This window comes from Sceloporus undulatus, chromosome 2 (assembly GCF_019175285.1).
Source record: "Sceloporus undulatus isolate JIND9_A2432 ecotype Alabama chromosome 2, SceUnd_v1.1, whole genome shotgun sequence".
NCBI lineage: Eukaryota > Metazoa > Chordata > Lepidosauria > Squamata > Phrynosomatidae > Sceloporus > Sceloporus undulatus.
In genome coordinates this window covers 15,188,846-15,210,611 of record NC_056523.1, presented here as the reverse complement: position 1 = coordinate 15,210,611, position 21,766 = coordinate 15,188,846, and the positions used below count along the sequence as shown (strand labels likewise).

Here is a 21,766-nt window from a genome sequence, read left to right as displayed (position 1 = left end):
CTTTCCAAATAAGAGTTCTCTCATCTCATAAAAAATTTCCCTTCCATCCCCAAATTTTTAGCATTGCAGAGAGTGAGGCATTGTAAAGTTTTCACAGCTAGAATTCGTCTGTTTGCCGTGATTGCATTCCCGTGGTAACTGCCTGCCCTTTCCTTTGGATGTCTAAACTGTATTTCTAAATGCTCGACTGAAGTTTTAAATTTCTGCAATGCTAGCAATTTGGGGATAGAAAGATAATTTCTTGGGGGATGGAGAAGTCTTATTTGAAAGGGCAATGTCTTCATTTTGCACATACACCCTCCACATAGATAGATTACACAAGAGTGTTACAGTTGCCTGATTTGTTCAGCGGTCAAAATCTGGATAACTTTAGGGCCAAATCTATTGTGTGCATTGCCTTAATATTTTTGTGGGCATGCCGTTTGATTACTGCAAATGGATCTGTTTTCAGCTTTGCTATGCCCTAATGCATTACCTGACAGAGTCTGCAGTCTGTCGGAAACAACATTAATCAGATTGTAATGGTTGTCGATGGACCACTTAGGAGATAAGCCAGCTATAGGTAGAAGTGAAGGAGTCTGAAATGTGATTTGGCTTGAGAGAATGATTTGTTTGTGAGTTTAAGCCTTGAGACAGGAATGGGCAAAGTGCAGGGCTTAAACTCACAAACAAATCATTCTGTCAAGCCAAATCACATATCAGTTGTGAGTGACCCCCTTCCCCACCATATCATAAAGAATGTAGGATGTTATTGGCTGTAGGCCTATGTTACAAGAATGCATTTTCTTGAGGGGAAACTGGAAGCGAGGGAGACTGAGGGGCTCTGTAGACAGCCCTTGAAGGGATGGCCTGCAGCTGCCTCCTCCTTTGTCAGGTTGGGACTGCAGCAACCACATGCTGCGGCCCCACTCTGGCTTTTACAGTGCTCATCTAAACACAGTGCCAGAGGAGCGCCATGTGCATCATGTGGATGCTACGGCCCGACTCCGCGCTTGATGGCCAGTCTGCACAGCCCCTAAGAGTGCATCTACACTGTAGAAATAATGCAATTTGACACCACTTCTAACTGCCATGGCTCCATCTACAGAATCTTGGGATTTGTAATATTGTGAGGAACCAGTACCTTTGTCAGAGAAGGCTGAAGACCCTTTAAAACAAATCCCAGGAGTCCATAGGATGCAGCTACAGCATTTAAAGTGGTGTCAAACTGCATTAATTTCACAAAGTATATGCACCCTAAGCTGAAATGGAGCAACCAACAGTACTCCTTAAATTGGAATTGAAAAATGGCAGTTTCACAAAAAGCAAGGTTGAGGGAGAATGTGAGGGGTCATAATCTCATTCAATGTACAGTTCCAAGAAATCAAGGATGAACCTAAACACCAACTATGGGGCACACAGTTGTGTGGAATGACCATGGAGCCCTGTGGGGTGGACAGCAGATGACCGAACTAACTGTAGAGTGGACACCTGAGAATCCAGAGGCTTTGTGTATCTGGGAGCTTCCCAGCAGTCACGAGAGTGAAAAAAACAGAGCCTGCCAAGGCACTTTGCTTTCCTGTGGCAAAGAACATGATGGCTACAAAGGACAAAAGGTCTGGGAAACCATGCCCTATGAGTAGAGGCTTAGGGAGCTGTGTATGTCTAGCCTGGAAAAAAGGTGACATGATATCCCTGCTTAAATATTTGAAGGGAAGTCATACTGAGGCTGGAGCAAGCTTGTTTTCTGCTGCTCCTGAGAGTAGGACCTGGAGCAGTGGATGTAAACTACAGGGAAGAGATTCCACCTCAACCTTAGGAAGGGCTTCCTGACAACCAGAGCTGTTTAACAGTGGAACACATGCCCTGAGTTGGCAGTTGAACCTTCCCTCAAAGATAGAAATGGGCACTACTGAGGGCACCTGCCCAGTTCAGGGTGGGAGCACAGGAAGAACATCAGGTGGGCGTCTGACATCTAAGGCATTCGCTTCATGGTTGGACAAGTCTTGGTAAAAAAAAAAGGAAAAGGAAAAAAAGGCCCAGAATTGTGGGCAAAGATATTGGAAAAATTCCTGAAGTTTAGAGCTGGGTCATGTGTCACCTGAGCTGGAAGGGAATGACTCAGAGGAGAATCAGCCACCACCTGGAGCCTTCAGTTCAAAAGGTTGAAAACTGGAAGGGGCTCATGACCTTTCATGGTTATGTTTGTTGTGGTGTGCCTTCAAGTCATTTCCCTCCTTATGGCAAGCCTATCGAAGAGGATATTTCAGCAGGTGTTGCTTGGCATACATTATACTGTCTGGAAATCATGATTGACCGTGATTGTGTGAAAGACTTTCAAATGATGTTGTGCAGATCCCATCATTGTCTCGTCATTGTCCTGTCATTGAAGCGGCATTTTGCATTAACAGGAGTTCATGTTAATGCAATGCCGCTTCGGTTATGGGATAATAGCGCTGCGATCTGAAAGCCTTTCACAGGTTCGCAGTCAAAGGCGGAATAAGGATAAGGGAGCAATCCCATCATTATCCTGTCCCTGTGTGATAATCTGTTGTCCTGCAGCAGGAGTTGCTATCCTGAAATACCTGGAAGGGCACACCTTCCCTACCACAACCATCATAGGTTATGGCAAGAGTTGCCTAGAAAATGGGGGGGGGGGGTTAGAATGCATCTCATAATGTCTGATTGGAGAGACATTTTGCTGGAACCTTTCCTTTCTCTTTCTGTAGATCCTGTGTCCAGCAGCAGGGTTAAAAATGTGCAATTCTGCTTTGACAAAGAGGAGCCCAGTTTATGTGAAATGTATATTATAAAATGCATATTTTATGTGATGATGGTGGTGATGATGATGCTGTTTTTGAAATTGTTTTGATCGCTTCCCTAAAAGGTGGCATAACAAAGAGAGGTATAGTGTTTGGAAGCAGAAGCAAGGACAAAAAATGCAAACCTTTCCAGGCTGAATACATTTTAGCTTGGATTTGTGAGAGAAGTCCATATTCTCCATCTGCCCCCAATTTGGCAGGGACAGTCCCAGTTAACCCACTGCTATTCCATTTTTTCAGCTGCTATTAAAGTGTCTCTCTCTCTCTCCTCCTCTCACCTCTCCGCTTTGTCCTCAGTTTGAGATGCAAAAGTAGTTGGCTATCAGTTTATTCAGCAAGAAGGAGAGAAAGGGAGCAGAACTCTGCTCTTCCTAGAAGGCTTAAGCAGAAGCAAACTATTGCAGCCTCTTCTAGTTTGTGTGTTCTTCCTCATTAATAACTATTGCCATCTTGCCCACACTTTAATATTGCTCAGCCACATGTTTTGGGGCATTGGCAAATAACTACCTTCTTGTGAAGAAGCATGTAACTGGGAGTAGAACAATTACTTTGGATAAACATTGGCCAGATTGGCATTAATTGTGAACCAGATTGTGGTTTGTTGAATTCTGGCTTGTTATTTTGTCTTGGAACCTGAGTCCAAAAGTAAACTATGACCTGTTAGCAAGCTACAAAATATAATTGGAAGCCATTGTTTGCTATTGATTTACAACTACTGGCTTGTTTAAGCCAAGGCTTTTTCTTACATCTGAACTTACAACACTGGTTAGCCCTGGTTTATTTCCTGAGCTGCACATCCTGGGGAAAAAACTGACAAAAGGATTGGAGAGAAACAGACCAGAATGGGGAGGGGAAGCTTCTTTGTTTTGTAGTTTGTGGGGAGTTTTGTGACTAAAGCAACAAATCATGGTAATATAAACCATGGCTCAATGTGACATGAGAACCCAACCATTGTCCTTTCATGTTGCAGAGACTGGGGATCTGAATGAAAACTGCAAAGGGAGGGGTATGGATTGGTGAAGGGGAAATACACTTGTAATAAATGGGCAAAATGGATCTTTATATGTTTTAAATTTTTAATCCTCCTTGTTAGCCTCTCCATTTATCTTGGTTTTCCAGGAAGAGCTGTAGGCCATTTAGATCTGGTCCAGAGCCAAAATGTCCTTTGCAGGGTAGAGGGTCTGATGGAGTGTGAGCTTCTTGCCTGTTTACTGAGGATAGAACCAGAGTTGTGATTGACTGATTAGAGCTGGAGACTTGACAGATGAACATTAATGCTCCTTTAAGGGTTCTCCTGAATGGACAATGGATTGCAGAGACAAAAGCAAGCACACAAAGGAAGCATAAGGTTGGAAATAAATGCATAAATAAAGACTTAGGCATTTTCTCGCTCAAATGACATTGAACCCAGGAGTGTCCATGGAAATTAACACTGTTTGGGGAAACCAGGAGACCTTAATAAAGGGGTAGGGACACTATGGGCCTCTGGGGTCCAATTTTGCCCCCAAACACCCTCTAGGGGCATTGGGGATTTTCACCACATTTTTCATTCCCGCTCTTAGCAGTTTTGGGCCCAGGAGATGGCTGTTTCTAAAATGGAGAATAAACTTCAAGGATAAAATGGTTTCAAAGCTTTTTAAAAAACCTTTCCTAAATCTAAACTTGCCTGGGGAGACCTAAAACATCATGAAAATGTACCCCCATCTCCTCTAGAGGGCATTTGGGGTCCTTGCATGACCCCTGAAATCTGCTACCTGAGACCAGTTCTCACTCTTCCCAGTGGTAGAGCTGACCCTACAATCTAGCACAATGGTTTCCAACCTTTGGTAATCCATTTGTTTTGGACTTCAGCTCCCAGAAATCCCAGACAACTTGGCCAAAAGTCAGGAATTATGGCATCTGAAGTCCAAATCATCTTGGGGACCAAAGGTTGGGAACTATTGATCTAGCCCAACAACATATCATTCAATAGGAACAGGCAGTCTTTCTGAAGGGTTGAGTGTAACTCAATAAACAAAGGCTCCTGGCATTAGAGAGTGTGGTTCACAAGCTACAGCTGTTTTAGATCACTTAGCTTTTTCCCCCTCTCTTTCAGGCCAACTCCTGAAGAGGCTCAGGAATGGGCAGAATCTTTGGAAAAGCTGTTACTTCATCCATGTAAGTGTGTGTCATTCAGCAGCCATTTTAAATGAGTTCTTCTGTGCACATTGTCTTTGGATAGCAATTGGTGCATGTAAGAATTAGCTGACCAGGCCTGAAACTCCTCACTTGTCTCCAGACCATGGTGGCTTTCCATCTGTCCCAGCCTCAGGCTGCCTCATAGCAGTCAGAGCCCAAATAATCCTTCCATTTTCTTTGCCCTGCTTTTCAATTTTTCAGAATCTTAAGTTCCTTCCATTTCAGTGATGAAGGAATGTGCCAACTCTGGTACATTCTTTATGAAAGATGAAATGAAATTCTCCCTTATTTCCATTGGCCCAGTTTCAACAGAATAGTTATTTCCAGCATGGAAAGGACCCTCATGCCCATTAGATTATACCTGCCTGCTTACATGTGAAAGGGATCTAGGAGTCCAAGTAGACCACAAATTGAACATGAGTCAACAGTGTGATGCGGCAGCTAACAAGGCCAATGCAATTTTAGGCTGCATCAATAGAAGTATAGTGTCTAGATCAAGGGAAGTAATAGTGCCACTATATTCTGATCTGGTCAGGCCCCACCTGGAATACTGTGTCCAGTTCTGGGCACCACAATTTAAAAAGGATGTTGAGAAACTGGAGCATATCCAAAGGAGGGCGACTAAAATGGTGAAGGGTCTGGAAACCATGCCCTATGAACAACTTTAGGGAGCTGGGATGTTTAGCCTGGAGAAAGAAGGTTAAGAGGTGATATGATAGCCCCTGTTAAATAATGAAGGAATGTCATATTGAGGAGGGAGCAAGCTTTGTTTTCTCCGCTCCCAGAGACTAGGACCGGAGCAATGGATGCAAGCTACAGGAAAAGAGAGTCCACCTCAACCTTAGGATAACTTCCTGACAGTAAGGGCGGTCAACAGTGCACACACTCTTTCCTTGGAGTGTAGTGAATCTCCTCCTTTGAGGTCTTAAGAAGAGCTGGATGGCCACTGTTGAGGATGCTTTGGCCCTTACAGATGAGTGTGGAACTGGGGTCTTCTGCACTGGGCGATTCGAATTCACGTTATTTCGCAAAGTACGGTCATACCTGGGAGTCCTTCCGCATTGGCAGGATTCAAATTGGCCAATCTGCATTCGCGCGAAGTGCATTCAGTGCAGAATGTTTTGTCACACCGGTGCTCAACAGGAGGATTGGCCGATTCGTATCGCCCCCCTCGCACATGCTCAGTGGTGCCCTGCATGGGTTGCGACCTTAAACGCTTCCAGGGTGAAAGGGGAGGTCACGTCATGACAGCCCGGTAAACAGCTGGAGAGCCAGCTCATGCACATTAACAATTGCGATACAACGTGCCCATTACTGTTTCTTCTCTCCATCCTGCTTGGTTTTAATGTTACCATGACCTTCCCTTGCAACAAATTACGCATGCCCGTTCTACGGTGTGTGTGGTGTGAGGTTGAGTATGTATTCTGGGGGGGGGGGGGAGGAGCAGTCCAGCGGCTGTCAAAGAGGCTGGATGGCCATCTAAGTCAATGGGTGGCTTTGATTAAGAGTTCCTCCCCTCCTCCCGGCTTGGGATCCAGCCTGGGATGCACCCAGGCAGGGAACAGGCGCGGGGCCGCTAGAATCGCGGCGATCGCCGCCGTTCCAACGGCCTCCTCCTCCTCCTCCCGGCTTGAGAGGCAGCCTAGCTGGCTCCCAAGCCGGGAGAGGAGGAGGAGGCTGGCTGGAAACGCGATTCCAGCGGCTCCGCACCTCTTCCCTGCCTGGGATGCAACCTAGGCTGGCTCCCAAGCAGGAGGAGGAGGAGGAGGCTGCTGGAACTCAGATTCCAGCGCCCCCGCGCCTCCCTGCCTGGGATGCAGCCAGGGATGCCTCTCAACCGGGAGGAGGAGGCCGCTGGAACCGCCCCCCCCCCGCTTCCCTGGAACCGGCAAGAGGAAAGACCCACCGAAGTAAAAATTGGGAATCTGGGGGTCTTGCAATGGAATTCAGGACTGGGTAGTCACACCAGAACCCATTCGCACTGAGATCGAACAGAGCCCAATCCAGGATATCGCCAATCCCTTATCAGCGCACTGGCCAACACGCTCCAAAAGAGGAGCCAGTACGCAATCAGTTCGGCAGCTCGGCATTCACGTGAGTGCGGATTGGGCCATTCGAATGTTGGTATGATGGTATTGTGCGAAATAAACGCGAATTCGAACCACCCAGTGCGCAAAGCCCCAGTTCCACACTCATCTGATCTGATTTAGATTTTCTGCATGGCAGGGGGTTGACTGGAGGGTCCTTGCTGTCTCTTCCAACCCTATGATTCTATGATTCTAGAAGGAACACTGTTTAATAATAGTAAATAATAATAATAATAATATATAGTTTATTTATACCACCCCCTGCCTCCTCCACGGATCGAGGCGGGATAAAACCTTAAAAACACTAGTACATTTACAGTCAATACAACAATAAAAAATACTAACAACTGAATTACCAAGAATTCCTATTAGCTCCTAAAAATATAATCGTCCATAGCCAACAATCAGAGTCAGGAAGAGCATCATAACCCTTTTTATATGGAATTCAGTGGATAGCCCACCGGAAGAGATTCGTTTTGAGTGTCTTCTTAAAGGCCCCTAAGGTAGTAATGAGATGGATCTCTTCCAGTAGGTCATTACATAATCTTGGGGCCATGGCAGTGAATGCCTTATTTGAAGTTGTCATTAACCTGGTGATGCCCAATAAGCCCTAAACCGGTTTGAATGAATGGGGATTGAAATCCAAATGTTAAAAGCGACTTTATCACACAGGAGGGAAGTGCCCAATCCCATGGATAAATGGGGTTTAAATCCAGAAATCCCACAAAAGCAGGATGTTTGCAACAATGTCAGGCTAATTGAGCATTAGGTGAAATTAACCTGTGCAGAAAGTTGCAAAACCGCACTGCTTTTTTACTTTCGGAACACCCAGAAGTAAAAGCGGTGTGATTTTGCCCACTTTCTACATGGGTTAAGGTCATGTTAATGACATTATGCCCACACATGTCTGAAAACAATCCCACTTTTGCTGAATATCCGGGACAAACCGCATTTTACCATGGGATTTGGGAGCTTTGCCTGCTGTGTGATAAGTCCAAAGACAAAAATCTATTAAAAATGAATAAATTAATTCCTTCCAAAGTGCCACCCCAGTAGTCTAGATGGCAGGTGAGCACAGACCCCACACGCCCCAAAAAAGGATTATTTTCACCAAAACATTCTGTAGTAGTTATATGGCAGAGAGGGGTTGGAGGAGGGTCATTTTTCCATCTCTATTAAGCAGATACAAGCTCACTTATTCAATTTTTCTCATTCCAAATTATAACCCTGCCAGAAAAAATAAAATAAAACAAAAGATCTACACAACCAAGCAGGCCATTACAAGATATCATGCCTGTCCCTCCTTCCCTTTTTCTATGAGTGTTCCAAGCACAATGCTCCCCAGCTTGTCTTCTAAGACATGAGAGCTTGGTCTTCATTACCTGTAGACACAAATATGGATGGGTATCTCAAAACAGTCATTAGTTTATTTAAAGCAAATGCAACATTTAGGCCAAGATCCTGCATGCCCACGTAGCTGTGCGTGCACAATTCCATGTCTTCCCACCTTTGGCATGTGTCAAGGTGCGGGAGGGTTCCTGCTGTTGTTGTTTACGTAGGGAAAGAAGGAAAAGGCTGCAGTTCAGACCATGGAGAAACAGCTGATCTCAACTTATGAGAGAGGAAAATAAGGGTGTGCTCTCAAGTGAGTGCACTGCCTTTTCCTCCCCCCAGTAGCGAGCAACCAACCGGCCTTCATGTCTGAATCCTCCCCTCCTCTCTACTTCCTCTGCCCTTTGGTATGAAGGAACATATATAGGTATATGGTACAGTTTTTGGATGGAACACAAAGGCAAGAGAATGCCCTCTCTATCCCCATCCAAAAAGGAACTTACATATGCATAGGTCACAACGGGATGCTAGCTCCAATCCTACAGACACTTTTCTGGGAGGAAATGCCATTGATGTATCAGGACTGAATTCTCAAGCAGTAATGGATGAGGATTCCATCTGGATCTGTCTCTGTGATTGCTTTCAGGAGAAAAGCTTAGCCAAATGCGGCATGTTTTAACCCTCCCCCTCTTCTTCTTCGCCTAAACATCTTATCTGGTGGTCGAAAATCTAAAGTAGAGAAAGAAAAGAAAAAGAAAAGATTGCAGTAATTTATTTCCATGAATAAATTTGGATGTGGTTTGGTGTGCTTTTGGTTTGTTTCACACTTGTTTGCTGTTTGTTGTTTAGCAAAATTTATAAAACTCAAAGTGTAAAAGAAACTCAAACATTGTTGGTTCTTTCATTTCATCTCTAGATGGTCAAGCAGCCTTTCGCTCTTTCTTGGAGTCAGAGTTCAGTGAAGAGAACCGGGAATTTTGGATGGCATGTGAAGAATACAGGAAGCTCCGTGGCTGTGAGAAACTCCAAGACAACGCTCGGAAAATATATGACCAATATACACCACCATGCCCCTAAAGAGTAGAAACCTTACAGAGGTGTTCCAAACTCTGCATATCAAATTGTCATCTGAATTAGTTGTTCTTGTTTCTAGATGGAACTGATGCATTACAAAAGGGTGGAGGAATCCACAGCCGTTGAAGTGTTCCCAGACTACAGTTCCATCTTCTCTTAGCACTGGCCATGGGACCAGGTTGATGGGACCTGGAGTCCAACAATAGCTGGATGGGGCCAGATTTCCCACTTTGATTAAGGAATCTTCATAACTCTCCTCTCGGTGTATTCTTCCCATTTTGTTCTCAAAGGAAGCAAGGAGTAATTTTAGTGATTTTTTTCCTGCTGCAAGAAAGTCGTTTGGAAACTTTGCTGATTTTGAAAACTATTCACTGTGCAGGATTTATTCTGTGCAAAATTCGCACATGGGTTTTCTTTTGCAAATTCTGCACATTTTCTGTGCAGAAGATAATAATTCTGCTTAAATATATAAAAAATAAAATGTATTTCCTGCACATAAAATGCTATAATTGAAGATTTACTCTGTGCAAAATATTTTTTTCAAAGCACACAAAACATCATTTTCTATGCAGGAAAAGCATTTCCTGCAAAAACATTATTTCTGAGCAGAAAATGCTAATTCCTGTTGCAGAATATGCTATTTGTATCAATATTTTTTGCACCATGGGAGAATTTTGTGCAGAAGAATCTGAAATTGCAACGATCCATCGGTCCAGATTCTCTCCCCCCCCTTTTTTTCTTGACACCTGAGAAACATGTTTCCCCATTTATTTTTCAACTATTTTCCAAATAGTACATAGAGTGGAACAGACTTTAAGGGCCATCAAATCCAACCCTCTGCCATGCTGGTAGCGCGTTATGGATTTGTGACCAGAGCTATGGATACATACTGGTCTGTATTCAGTAAGATGATATTTTTTTTCCTGGACGCGTATTTTAAATGCCTCCCAGAGCTAGCTACTGATTAGATAAAGTTTACATTGCAAATAGGGTGCAAGAGGAGAAAGTTTTCCACCCCATCCCGCACATGAGTGAATGTACAACACTCTGAAGCAAGAGACCATCACAAGGCCCTGTTACATCCTCCTTGCATCCAGTTGGAACCTTTTGCCTGATCCAGTGGCTGGCTGTTATGGTAGAGTGGGGAAGTTACGCAGCAATAGCGAAGTAGCGGAGCTAAGATTTTGCCATTTCCGTCTGTCTGTCTATCTATCTATCTATCGATCTAATCTATCTATCTATCTACTATCTATCTGCTTTGTTCTCCCTGTTCATTACTCCTTTGCTGTAAGGCTGGAAACCATGCCCTATGACAGCCTTTCTCAAATAGTGGGGCGGGCCCCCCAGGGGGGGGCGGAGGCTCTGTTATGCAGAGGTGTACTTATAACAATTTTATAGACAAATGATACTATTCAGTTGCGCGGGGGGGGGGGGCGGCAAAATGTTTCTCTTCAGGGGGGGAATGACAGAAAATAATTGAGAAGCACTGCCCTATGAAGAGCAACTTAGGGAGCTGGGTATGTTTAGCCTGGAGAAGGGAAGGTTGGCGATGTGATTGATAGCCTGTTTAAATATTTGAAGGGATGTCATAGGAAGGATGAAGCAGCTCCGAGACAGGACATGGATTCAAGCTATAGAAAAGCAATTCCAGCTCAACATTAGGAGGAACGTCAGACAGTAAGGGCGTGTCAACAGTGGAAGACACTCCCTGGAGAGTGGTGGAGTCTCCTTCTTTGGAGGTCTTTAAAACAGAGGCTGGATGGCCATTCTTCAGGTGGGCTTTATGTCTTCATGGCAGAATGAGTTGTTGTACTGGATGACCCTTGAGGTCTCTCCCAACTCTATGATTCTATGGCTGGTAACAGACCACCCCTTTTCAGGCTGATTGGGGCCAGGGCAACCTCACCGAGCAGCCTGCAGCCCCAATCCAGTGTTTATCCAGGACAGATTTGGCTTGGAAAAGGGGTGTCCTTGTGCCTTAGGTGTCTATGGCACCCTGGCGCTAAAGAGGAGAAAGGCACGGCCACCACAGCTGATGATATCAATACACAGGTTTAAATTGTTTTGTCTTTTAAGGTGTTGTGTATTGCTCTGGATCTATACTGGGAGAAATGTTCAGCCACTTCAACAGGTGCTTTAAAATCAGAAATGCAAGTTGGATCATCGCCTCACTGACATGAGAACCACATGCCACTACTATTTTTATCAAGAGATACTTGGCACCTTGCAAGGAGAGAGCTGGAAGCAGATGCCAATGAACTGAGAGGTGCAGAAAGTGACACCAGCTCCATAGTTGTGAGTAGAAATGGCACGGAATAAGAAGATTGTTTTTGGACTGCAGCTCCGGTATTCTCTCATGGCTGGAGAACTCTGGCCAACAGTGGGTCTAGTATATTGACACTTGGTGTGGATCATTTTTTAATTACCACCCACTCCCATTTCTCTTCAAAACCTTTTGCAGGGCTGGTGAAGCGGCTGGCCAGGAGGGAAAGGGAGGCAACTGACTTTCCCACCTGGCCAGCAAAGCCACCAGATCGAGAAGGCAGCTTCTTTCCCACCAGCTCACTGAGTGTCACACCTAGTGTGATAGCACCTTGCATACCCTAGTGATGCCCCAGACTCTGAGAACTAAGTGGTTTTTTTTTAGAGCTTTCCAAAGGTTTTTCTGGTTTTTTCGGGTTTATGTGGCCATTTTCCTGGAAGAGTTTATTCCTGATGTTGGGGCCAGCATCTGTGGCTGGCATCTTCAGAGAATGCCGGCATGGAAGTGAGTGGGGTAATATATAGGTGTGACCCATGGTTGAGAGGAAGTGATTTACATTTTTAACCTCTGTGTTGGTCTGTTGTGGTAGGGCAAGGCCTCGGGGGTCCATTTAATTAGTGATCCATTGTCTGCTGTGAAACCCCCTGACCCCTTGATCCAGCTTCCCAAAGCTTTGAGAAATGGAGCACAAGGAATACAAGCATTAATGTCATCTGCAATAATTAATTTGCCAGAGTGTGAGGGTAATGGACTCTCGTCGTCGGGCAAGTATACTGGCATGTTAAGGAGGCTTTAGTGGTGCTTGTGATAGATTAGCATAATGGAAACCAGAAAAGGAGAGAATAAAATCAAGCAGGAACTGGATGGCCCTCCCCCCTGCTTTTGAATGGAATTCCTACTTCACCCAGCAGTTAAATGCTAAAATGCTTCATAACAACACCATTTGCATTTTAAACTACAAGCTAAAAAGTGTTGCATCAGCTGGCAGAGAGACTTGTTAAAAGCTTCAATAGTTTTACAAATTGAAGCTATGCATTCATAAACAAGCACTGAGTAACCTGAAGAACTCGGTGTGTGTGGGTGTGGGTGTGTGTGGGAGCGCGCGCAAGAGCCATCCAAACCATTCTGAAGGCCCCCAAAATAAAGACAATTGTCCCTGAAAATAAGACTTTATCACACGTGGGTTTCAAACCACAATTTTAGTTCAAGAGAACGTCATCTTTGGCGATACCTATTGCCGATGTTGCCATCCGACCCATTGCTGCGTTCCTCGGCAGCTCCTTTTGCTCCCTGGAACGGGTGCCATAGGCCGCTGCATAGCACTTTATGGCGCTCCTTGGGCATGGCGTCATCTAAACACAACGCGCAGAGGAGCAGTCCGCTATGTGGTGCAGCACATGGCATCATAACCACTGTGGGGGGTAGTCGGGCTTCCATTGTTGTAGCACCACACCCCGACCTGCCCCCAGGCCAGCCTAATGGCCGATCTGCACAGGCACAAATACATTCCCATAACTTCAGAATTGAGTTACAAATTTTAAAAAATTAAATGAAAGGATTGCTGGGTAAGGCACAAGGCAGGATAGCGAGGGAGAATGGGGTAGAGAGAGTGCAGGACAATCAATGGCACAAAAAGCCCTGGCATGCTACTGAAGAGTTAGGCCATATCAAATGCCAAAACTGGTAATTTTCATTCTTTTTAAATAATCAATTGCAGCAAGACTGAAGCAAGACTGAAAGTCATGTGATAAAGTCCTAGACTTCTGCGCCCCCCAGGGAAATTCTTTCTTCAGTTCCCAAATTTCAGCATTGTAATTACTTAAAGCTTTGGTTAAACATTAGCAAATACAGTTTGAGCACCAAAGAAAAGGAGTAGGCAAAGTAACGAGGCAATAAGAAGATCACAAAAAGAACAATTTTAGATGGGATTGATTTTGGTTGTAGAATTCAAAGACATAGTCTGGAGAATCAGTATACCAAGATACAGGTAACTCCTTTAAGACTAACTGAAAGAAAGAAGCTGGTAGCATGAGCTTCCTTTGACTTAAGTCAATTTCCCAGTTGCATGAAATGGATCATCCAGGGACAGGCTATATAAGTAAGTTGTGCTTAAGAATGTCAATAGGAATGCAGAACTTTGTGGATATGGAGATGAGGTGACAAGTTGAATTTGAATGATGGTCATTTGGGGGCAAAGCAGGAGGAAGGATGTTTCCTAAACAAAGTGACTGGATAACATTAGGAAAATTGGAAGTAATATGGGAACCAGGGAGGAGATGTGATGAACAATACACCCCTTACATAGGTCTCTGTCCTGGATGATCCCTTCATGCATCTGAGGAAGTAGGCTCAAGTCTAGGAAAGCTCAGGCACCAATTATATTTTTACATTTAGTCCCAAAGGTGCTATAAGACTGCTTTGAATACGATTTTCATTATACAGTCACCTCTGCATGTAGATATGTGAGGATGTAAGGAAAAATTTAATGGGGATGGGGGGCAGAATTCTTTTTGGAGAGGCAGTGGTCTCATTTTGCATGCTCTCCCAGTAGCTACACCCCCTGGCAGAGGGACAATTCTCTTCTACTCTTACTCAGCTGACATCAACAGCAAGCTGATGCTTGAGTTAGAACTCCAGACCATCTCTTATAATAATAATAATAAAATTTTTATTTATACCCCGCCCCTTCCAATAGATCAGGCGGCTTACAAATGCACCTAGTGGCAGCAAATACATATAAAAACAGGTTAAAAACACATCATCTCTTCATAAAACAATAAACCCCTTAGTCCCACCTCAACGGCCACGAGTGAGGAGGAGGCCCATAGGATGTTTAGTCGGGGAATGCCTGATTAAATAGAAGGGTTTGATCCCTTCCTAAATTGGGCCCGGGTGGTGGTGAGCGGAGCTCTATGGGCAAGCAGTGTTCCAAAGGGCTGGGGCAGCGGTGAAAAAGGATCTTCTGGCCGTAAACGGCCAACCTTGCCCCAGGCACCTTCAGGAGTTGCTGCCCAGATGTTTCTAGGTGCGAGGCGGAATGTAAGGGGAGAGACGGTCCCTTCAGGAACATGGGCCCAAGCCATTTAGGGCTTTGATAGGTGATAACCAACGCCTTATATTAGCTCGGAAGCGAATAGGCAGCCAGGGAGCTTAAGCACCGGTGTTATATGGCTGGGCCCTGAAGCGCCAGTGAACCAGCCGTGCTGCCAGGTTCGTCACTACTTCGCAGCTTCCGAGTGTGGTATAAGGGTTGCCCCATGTAGAGTGGCGTTGAAAGAAATCCAATCTCGAAGGTTACCAGAGCGTGTACAACAGTTTTCAAGGTCCCTCTGGGCCAGATATGGCCGCACTGGCGAATCAGCCGAAGCTGATAACAGGTACTCTTGACGGCGCATTCACCTGAGCAGTCAGGTGAAGGGACGTGTCAAGAAGCAAACCCCCCAGACGGCGCACGGAGTCCTTCACAGGAGCGTGACCCCATTCAGGAAGGTGGAACCCCCACCCGCCACCTGGACCAGGGGGACCAATCACTAGTACCTCCGGTTTCTCTGGATTAAGTTTGAGTCGGTTTTTCCCTCATCCAGCCCATTACTGACTCCAGAGGCAGGCCACGAGAGGAGAGACGCCATCCCCAGTACTGCTCAGTCGGAGACATAGAGAAAATAATTTGGGTGTCATCAGCGTACTGATAACCCCGCGCCCCATTCCTCCGGAGGCTCTTCTCCCAGTGGTTTCATGTAAATGTTAAATGGCATGGGGGACAGAATGGCTCCTTGAGGACCCAGTTTTAAGGGCCGCTCGCTGGAGCACACGTCCCCCAGCTGCACCATCTGAGACCCTCCCGGAGAGGTAGGAACGGAACCAACTGAAGCACAGTGCCGCCCCAATCCCCACCTCGCAGGCGTGCCCAAAGGAGACCATGGTCTATGGTAATCGAAAGCCGCTGAGATGTCCAAGGAGCACCACAGGGACACCGCTTCCCCTTTCGATGCCCAGAGACGGAGATCATCGACCAAGGCGACCATGGCCGTCTCAACCCCGTGACCCGCCCGGAAGCAGTTTGAAATGGGTTCAGATAATCCGTTTCATCCAAGACCGCTGAAGCTGGATTGCAACCGCTCTCTCGATCACCCTTCCCAGAGAATGGGTAGCAGTGAACAGGCCGATAATTATTATGTTCCAGGGGGTAAAGGGAGGCTTCTTTAGGATCGGTCTTACGATGGCCAATTTAAGATCCGATGGAAATCGCCCTCCCTGAGAGAGGTGTTAATTATCCCGGCGTAACAATGTCGTTACCACCGGTCCCCCCCCTGGGCCGCTACCACGAGGGGCAGGATCAAGAGAGCAGGTCGTTTTCCTTGCCGAACACTTCCGAGGATCTTGTCACATCCTCGTACCACCAAATCAAACTGATCCAGTGGTTAACATAGTCCACGGAGGCTCTGGAACTCACCCTAGGTTCTGCTTAACGTCGGCGTTCAGACCTTCGCTTATGCGAGAATTTTTCCACAAAAAGTCATTGAAAAGGTCACAGCAGGCCCTTAGACGTTTCAAGGATCTGGTTCAAGGGCAGGAGGGAGCTGAGTAGCTCCCTGACCACCCTGAACAAAACTCTGCCGGACGTGAATTCCAGCGGAGCAATACGAGCACCATAGAACGAATTCTTTGTTGCTCGTATGGCCTCTCCATAGTCCTCAACAGCCGGTCTAGGAGAGTCTGTGTCGTCTAAGCGAAGGTCTTTCCGCCAACGGCACTCTAGTCGTCGCAGAACCCGCTCCTCTCGCCCGGAGCTCTTCCGTATACCAAGGCTTACGATGGAAGCGGGCCTGAGAGGACGCTTGGGAGCGATTCTGTGTATAGCCCAGAGAGACCACGGTATTCCAGATACCGGGAAGGGCATCAAACAGAGTCGCCGTCATGTCCACCCGCGAGCCCCTCTAAGGCTTTCTTGGAACCTCTCCAGGTTCCATCAGCCTTCGATGGTGTGGACCAGCCTAATCTGGTCCACCAACCCCCGGGGGGGATCTGGGTAGAGGCCGGATTTGCCCCGCCCACCCTCTACCAGGAAATGATCCGTCCATGGCAAAGGGGGAAATTATAGCTATTGTCGCACCCACGGATTTTCCGCCTCCGAACAGAAGACCAAACAAGTGTATACCCCCGCGCATGGCGTGGGACCCTGTAGCAGCTGGGACAGGCCATGGCAGCCATGGTATCCATGAATTCCCGAGCACCGGCACGCGGGTGGAACGAAGCTGGCTGTGAGGGAGATGTTGAAAGTCGGCCAGGACAAGAATCCTGGGCGTCTCCAACATCATTCACAGCAACCAGCTGTGGTCAGCATCGGTAAGGGAGTCCGCTAATGCAACGGGGTGCCGATACACCAGCAGAATCCCTAGACTGTTCCTAGCCTTTAAGGGTCAGGTAATACATCATATATGAGGTCGTGTCGGATGTGGTTCCTGGTGAGGGACGCGGTGTGTCCTATGTACAAGGCCACACCCCCCCCACCCCCGCCCACCTAAACCTGCGCTGGTCCTTCATCAACTCGAGTAAGTACCCCGCAGGCAGGGCCTGAGCCACACACGCAATCCCTGCAGTCAGAGCCCCAAGCCAGGTCTCGGTAATGGCTGCCTTGCCCTGCCTCGTCGCTCGCTGTGCGTGCGTTGCGTGTCCTCGCCATCGCAACTCTACTTGCCTGAGAGTGCTGTGTGTGTGTGTGCCATCTCCGTTGACTTTAGCTCTGTCCTCTCTGCTTGAATATCCCCTGGCATTGCACAGGAGCAAGCGACCAGGGTTTGTGGCAACGGTTTGGCAGAGACCCTCAGGTCCTTCGGCTGGGAGGGGGACAGGAAGGCGCGATAGTTATGATGGCATCTATCCCGCCTTTCCCCTGGAACGGAAGTCCCTCTCCCACCGCCATATACATCCCCCTGCCCCACACTACCTCATCGAGCCCCGCCCTCCCCGATGTCATCCTGGCCCCGGGCATCTCCCCCGCGCATCCCTAATACTCCCCCCCACCCCCTCCTATGGCAATTGAATGGAGCAGAGGGCAGCCAATTCAGGCATCCTCATGCTCCTTGGGCAACATAGCCTTCCTCCCCCAACCGAACTGCGCAGCCTTGCGCAGTTCCGCACGCGATGTTTCCACATGTGTTAATGGGATAGTCCCCCAAGTCCAAGGGCGGCTCTCTCCCGGGGCGGTGGCGCAGAAGCGCACCTCCGAAACCACCGAGAAAGCCCGCCCGGCAAAAGGGGGTGCAGTCCGGCGACGACGGCGTCAGCGGCAACGTCCCGGAGCGAAGGCAGAAGGGGGCGTGTCGGGAGGGGGTCCGGCGGGCCGGCTGTACCCCCGCCTCATCTCAATGCGGGCTCCTCCCAAGCTTCCCCCCAGGAGGGTCCTTAAAGGGCCTTGTTGGCTCCGCTACTGCCGCCAAACGCCAAAGCCAGCTGTCCCAGGTTGTTTATGGGGATATTCCCCAAGTCCAAGGGCGGCTCTCCCGGGGTCGGTGCGGCAGAAGCGCACCTAGGTAATCCGAAACAACCGAGAAGAAGCCGCACGGCAAAAGGGGTGCAGTCCGCGACGACGGCGTCAGCGGCAACGTCCGAGCGAAGGCAGAAAGGGGGCGTTGTTCGGGAAGGGTCCGGCGGTCCCGGCTTTTATCCCCGCCTCTCTCACGGCGGGGCTTCCTCCCAAAGCTTCCCCCCAAATGTCCTTAAAGGGCCGTGTGCTCCGCTACTGGCGCCAACGCCAAAGCAGGCTGTCCCAGGTGTTATGGGGATATTCCCCAAGTCCAGGGCGGCTCTCCCCGGGGCGTGCGCAGAAGCCGCACCTCCGAAACCACCAGAGAGAAGCCGCCCGGCAAAAAGGGGGTGCATTCCGGCGACGACGGCGTCAGCGGCAACGTCCGGAGCGAAGAGCAGAAGGGGGCGTGTCGGGAAGGGGTCCGGCGGGCCGGCTTTTTATAAAATCCCCGACTCTCTCTGGCGGGGGCTTCCTCCCAAGATTCCCCCCAGATGGGTCTTAAGGGCATGGGATCCCCGCTCTGGCCGCCAAAACGCAAAGCCAGGCTGGTCCCAGGGGTTTGAGGGAGTGGGGGGGGTGGTTGAGGAGATAATTCGCGGGCACAAGGAGGTTGGGGGGCCAAGGCGCTCTCCCGGGCGGGTGCGGCAGAAGCGCACCTCCGAAACCACCGAGAGAAGCCCCGGCAAAAGGGGTGCAGTCCGGCGACGACGGCGTCAGCGGCAACGTCCGGAGCAAGGGCGAAGGGGGCGTCTCTTTCTTGAGATGGAAATCACAGGGATATTTGTGGGTGTGTTTCTGACTGTTTTGCTTTCCTGCTGAAATTCGTGTGAGGAGAGAGAGAGAGAGAGAGAGAGAGAGAGAGAAGGAAGGGGAACTGAGAGCTGAAAAGAAGTTGGCTCTCTATGGGCTAGAGAAAGGACTACGCTCACACTGTAGCCTCTGTCAAACAAGTTTGCTGTATTTTCCCCCACAAAGAACTGCAAAAAGCCTACCAGACCTGTTTAGAGCAGAGACGACCGGTAGGATGAATCTTATACTCATGTAGAATTATGCCCTATTTAATACTCCTCTCATCTCTCTGAATAAACCAATGATAGCCTTCAGAAATGAGGCCAAGAGAAGGGGTTTCAGTTAAGTGGAAGTTTACGTCCCAGATCTAAGCTAACTTTTCTAGTTTCTATCCTTGTTCTAACACAGTAGTTAGTAAGGATAATCTGGACTTAATAGCTGTTAATTGACTCCCCCACTGTCACAGTTTTGGCACCCTTCACTCTTAATCTGGGCCACAGAATAATTTTTCAAACTCTGGTTTCTTTTCTTTCCTTCTGTTACTAAGATGAAAGGCAAATCTTCAAAGCTTTGGAAATGTTCCTCTTTTTTTTTTTCACTCCACCTCATCCAAGATTGATTTTTTAAAAAAATAACCTTGGAGTTGGTGTTTGTTGTGCCTGTTCTGCTCAGAGTTCCCTCCAGCACACACACACAGTGAACCTTGGTAATCTGATGAGGATTGGTTCCAGGTTGCCCCCAAATACCCAAAATCATGGATGCGCAGACCTCACAGTCAGGTCCGCTCCATATCACACAGATTTTTTTAATCCATGGATGCAAGCATCCACAATTTTGAAAAGATCCCAAAAAGATATAAATTTAAAAAAGTAAACCGTGATTTGGCTATTTATAAAAGGGACACCATTTTACTATGCCATTGTAGTTAATGGGACTTCACAGCCGGGACTTTTGGTATTAAAAGTGGGTCCTGAACACAGACCCCAGTGAAATAACCCAAGGGCCCACTGTAAAAAATGCAAATCAGCTTGCTTTTGGGAATTTAAAAAGCTGTGGATACGGAATCAGCATGGATAAAGATCCATGGATACAAGGGCTGACTTTACGGTCCAAAATGACCATGCCGCCTGTCCTGATTTGGTTCCCTCAAGAAATTCTGCCACACCTACAACATTGCAAAACCCAGGGCAGGTGGCTATATGCTTTTTTTTGTCCTGGGAATTCTGAAAGACAGATAGGTGTTAGTTTTCCCCATGCCTGTTTCCTTTGGCTTGGTCTCTCTGTACCACTGGGCAGTCCTGATGAGTTCCACTGATTTTCATGTTCTAGGAAGGAGGATTGGCAGAGAAGGAAATTTCACCTCATCACAGTTAACAATTCCCAATTTATATGGAATGACTGAATGGAGGGATGGAACAGTTGCTACAAAGTGTGCAATCAAGAAAAGAATGACAATTTACCATGACGATTCCATGACTTTGGTGACTTTGAGGGGCAGGTCAAAACACTTTCATCACAGAAGAAGGCAATAGGCAAACCCTCCGCTGAATAAATCTTGCCAGAAAACCCCACATAGGGTTGCCATAAATCAGAGCTGGCTTGAAGGGACTTTTAGAACAACAATATTGCCTCACAGTGGCATCCCTATGGTTGGTGTCACCCAGTGAAAGGAACCCAGGGGTCATCCTCCCCATTGACCTCCCTCACATTCCCAACCATACCAATCCTTATAATGCTTCTTTGCCTAATGTTTACACATAATCAATATTTCACATATACCACTGATGTAATGTTATAGTTGGTGCGTAAACACTAGCAATTAAAATTTATACATCAAATTACAATATTCATATGTGTAACCTAAATGTATTTAAATATACATAGTGAGATTGGTTAAATGTAATGTTTTTAAAGAAAATTTTTAAAAAAAATTTTTTCCAAAAAAAATCATTTTTTTTAAAAAAAGCATTTGGAAAATTTTGAAATTGAAATTGTAATTTTAAAAAAAATTCTCAGGCAAGTCTCAGGGGCCCCTCCTTTTTCCACCAAGGAACTTCACCCCACTGTCCCATCCATCTCTTAAAGCAGTTTAAAGAGATGGCAGCAAATGCCACATGTTATGCCAAAAGACAGGTGTTTGCGCAGCAGTGCGGTCCTCACCCCCTAGTGAACTCCACTGCAAGGGCCGTTTGAAGAAACCATAAACACTCTGAATTTTCTTTACGCATGTAAAGGAGTTGGAGTCCAACGTAAAGAACATTTTCAGGTTCTGTTAAGAAAAATCCCAGTAGGAATCCATTCCCCATGTAGATCATCAGGTGTTTTAATCCTCTTTGCAGGTGGAACCTCGATTCCCAACCCGGGATATCACCAACCGGAACATTTTGGCTCCCCACCCCCCCGCTCTTGCTTCGAACAGGGCCCGAGGCGGCATCTTTGGCCTGATGAGAGGACTCATACCCCAGATTCCTTCTCCGTCCCTTGTTTACCAAACCTTGGCAAGCATCCTAACAGACGAGCAGCCCAATGGGCATGTGTAATCCTGCCAGATAAGCCCTCTGGTCTGCTTGGGCATTGGATCAGGAGAGGAAAAGAACAACCTCTTTCTCAGCCTGGAGTTCCCCTGCTGGCATTGTTAGGCATGCACGGCCAAAAACATGTGAAGGAAAAGAATTTGTCTGGTTGCTTTCGCCGAGGCCAGCAACCAATGCTG

The 21,766-nt window shown here is 47.1% G+C and overlaps 1 protein-coding gene across 3 annotated transcripts in view; it reads left to right on the top strand.

Moving 5' to 3' along the window:
* Positions 1-21,766, top strand: part of LOC121920324 (regulator of G-protein signaling 8-like) — a 58,533-nt gene that overhangs the window by 23,222 nt on the left and 13,545 nt on the right. For all 3 annotated transcript variants that reach the window (XM_042447457.1, XM_042447456.1, XM_042447455.1), the window contains one exon: positions 4,897-4,958. In XM_042447457.1, the coding sequence (XP_042303391.1) occupies positions 4,897-4,958 (62 nt within the window). The remainder of the gene's footprint in view (positions 1-4,896; positions 4,959-21,766) is intronic.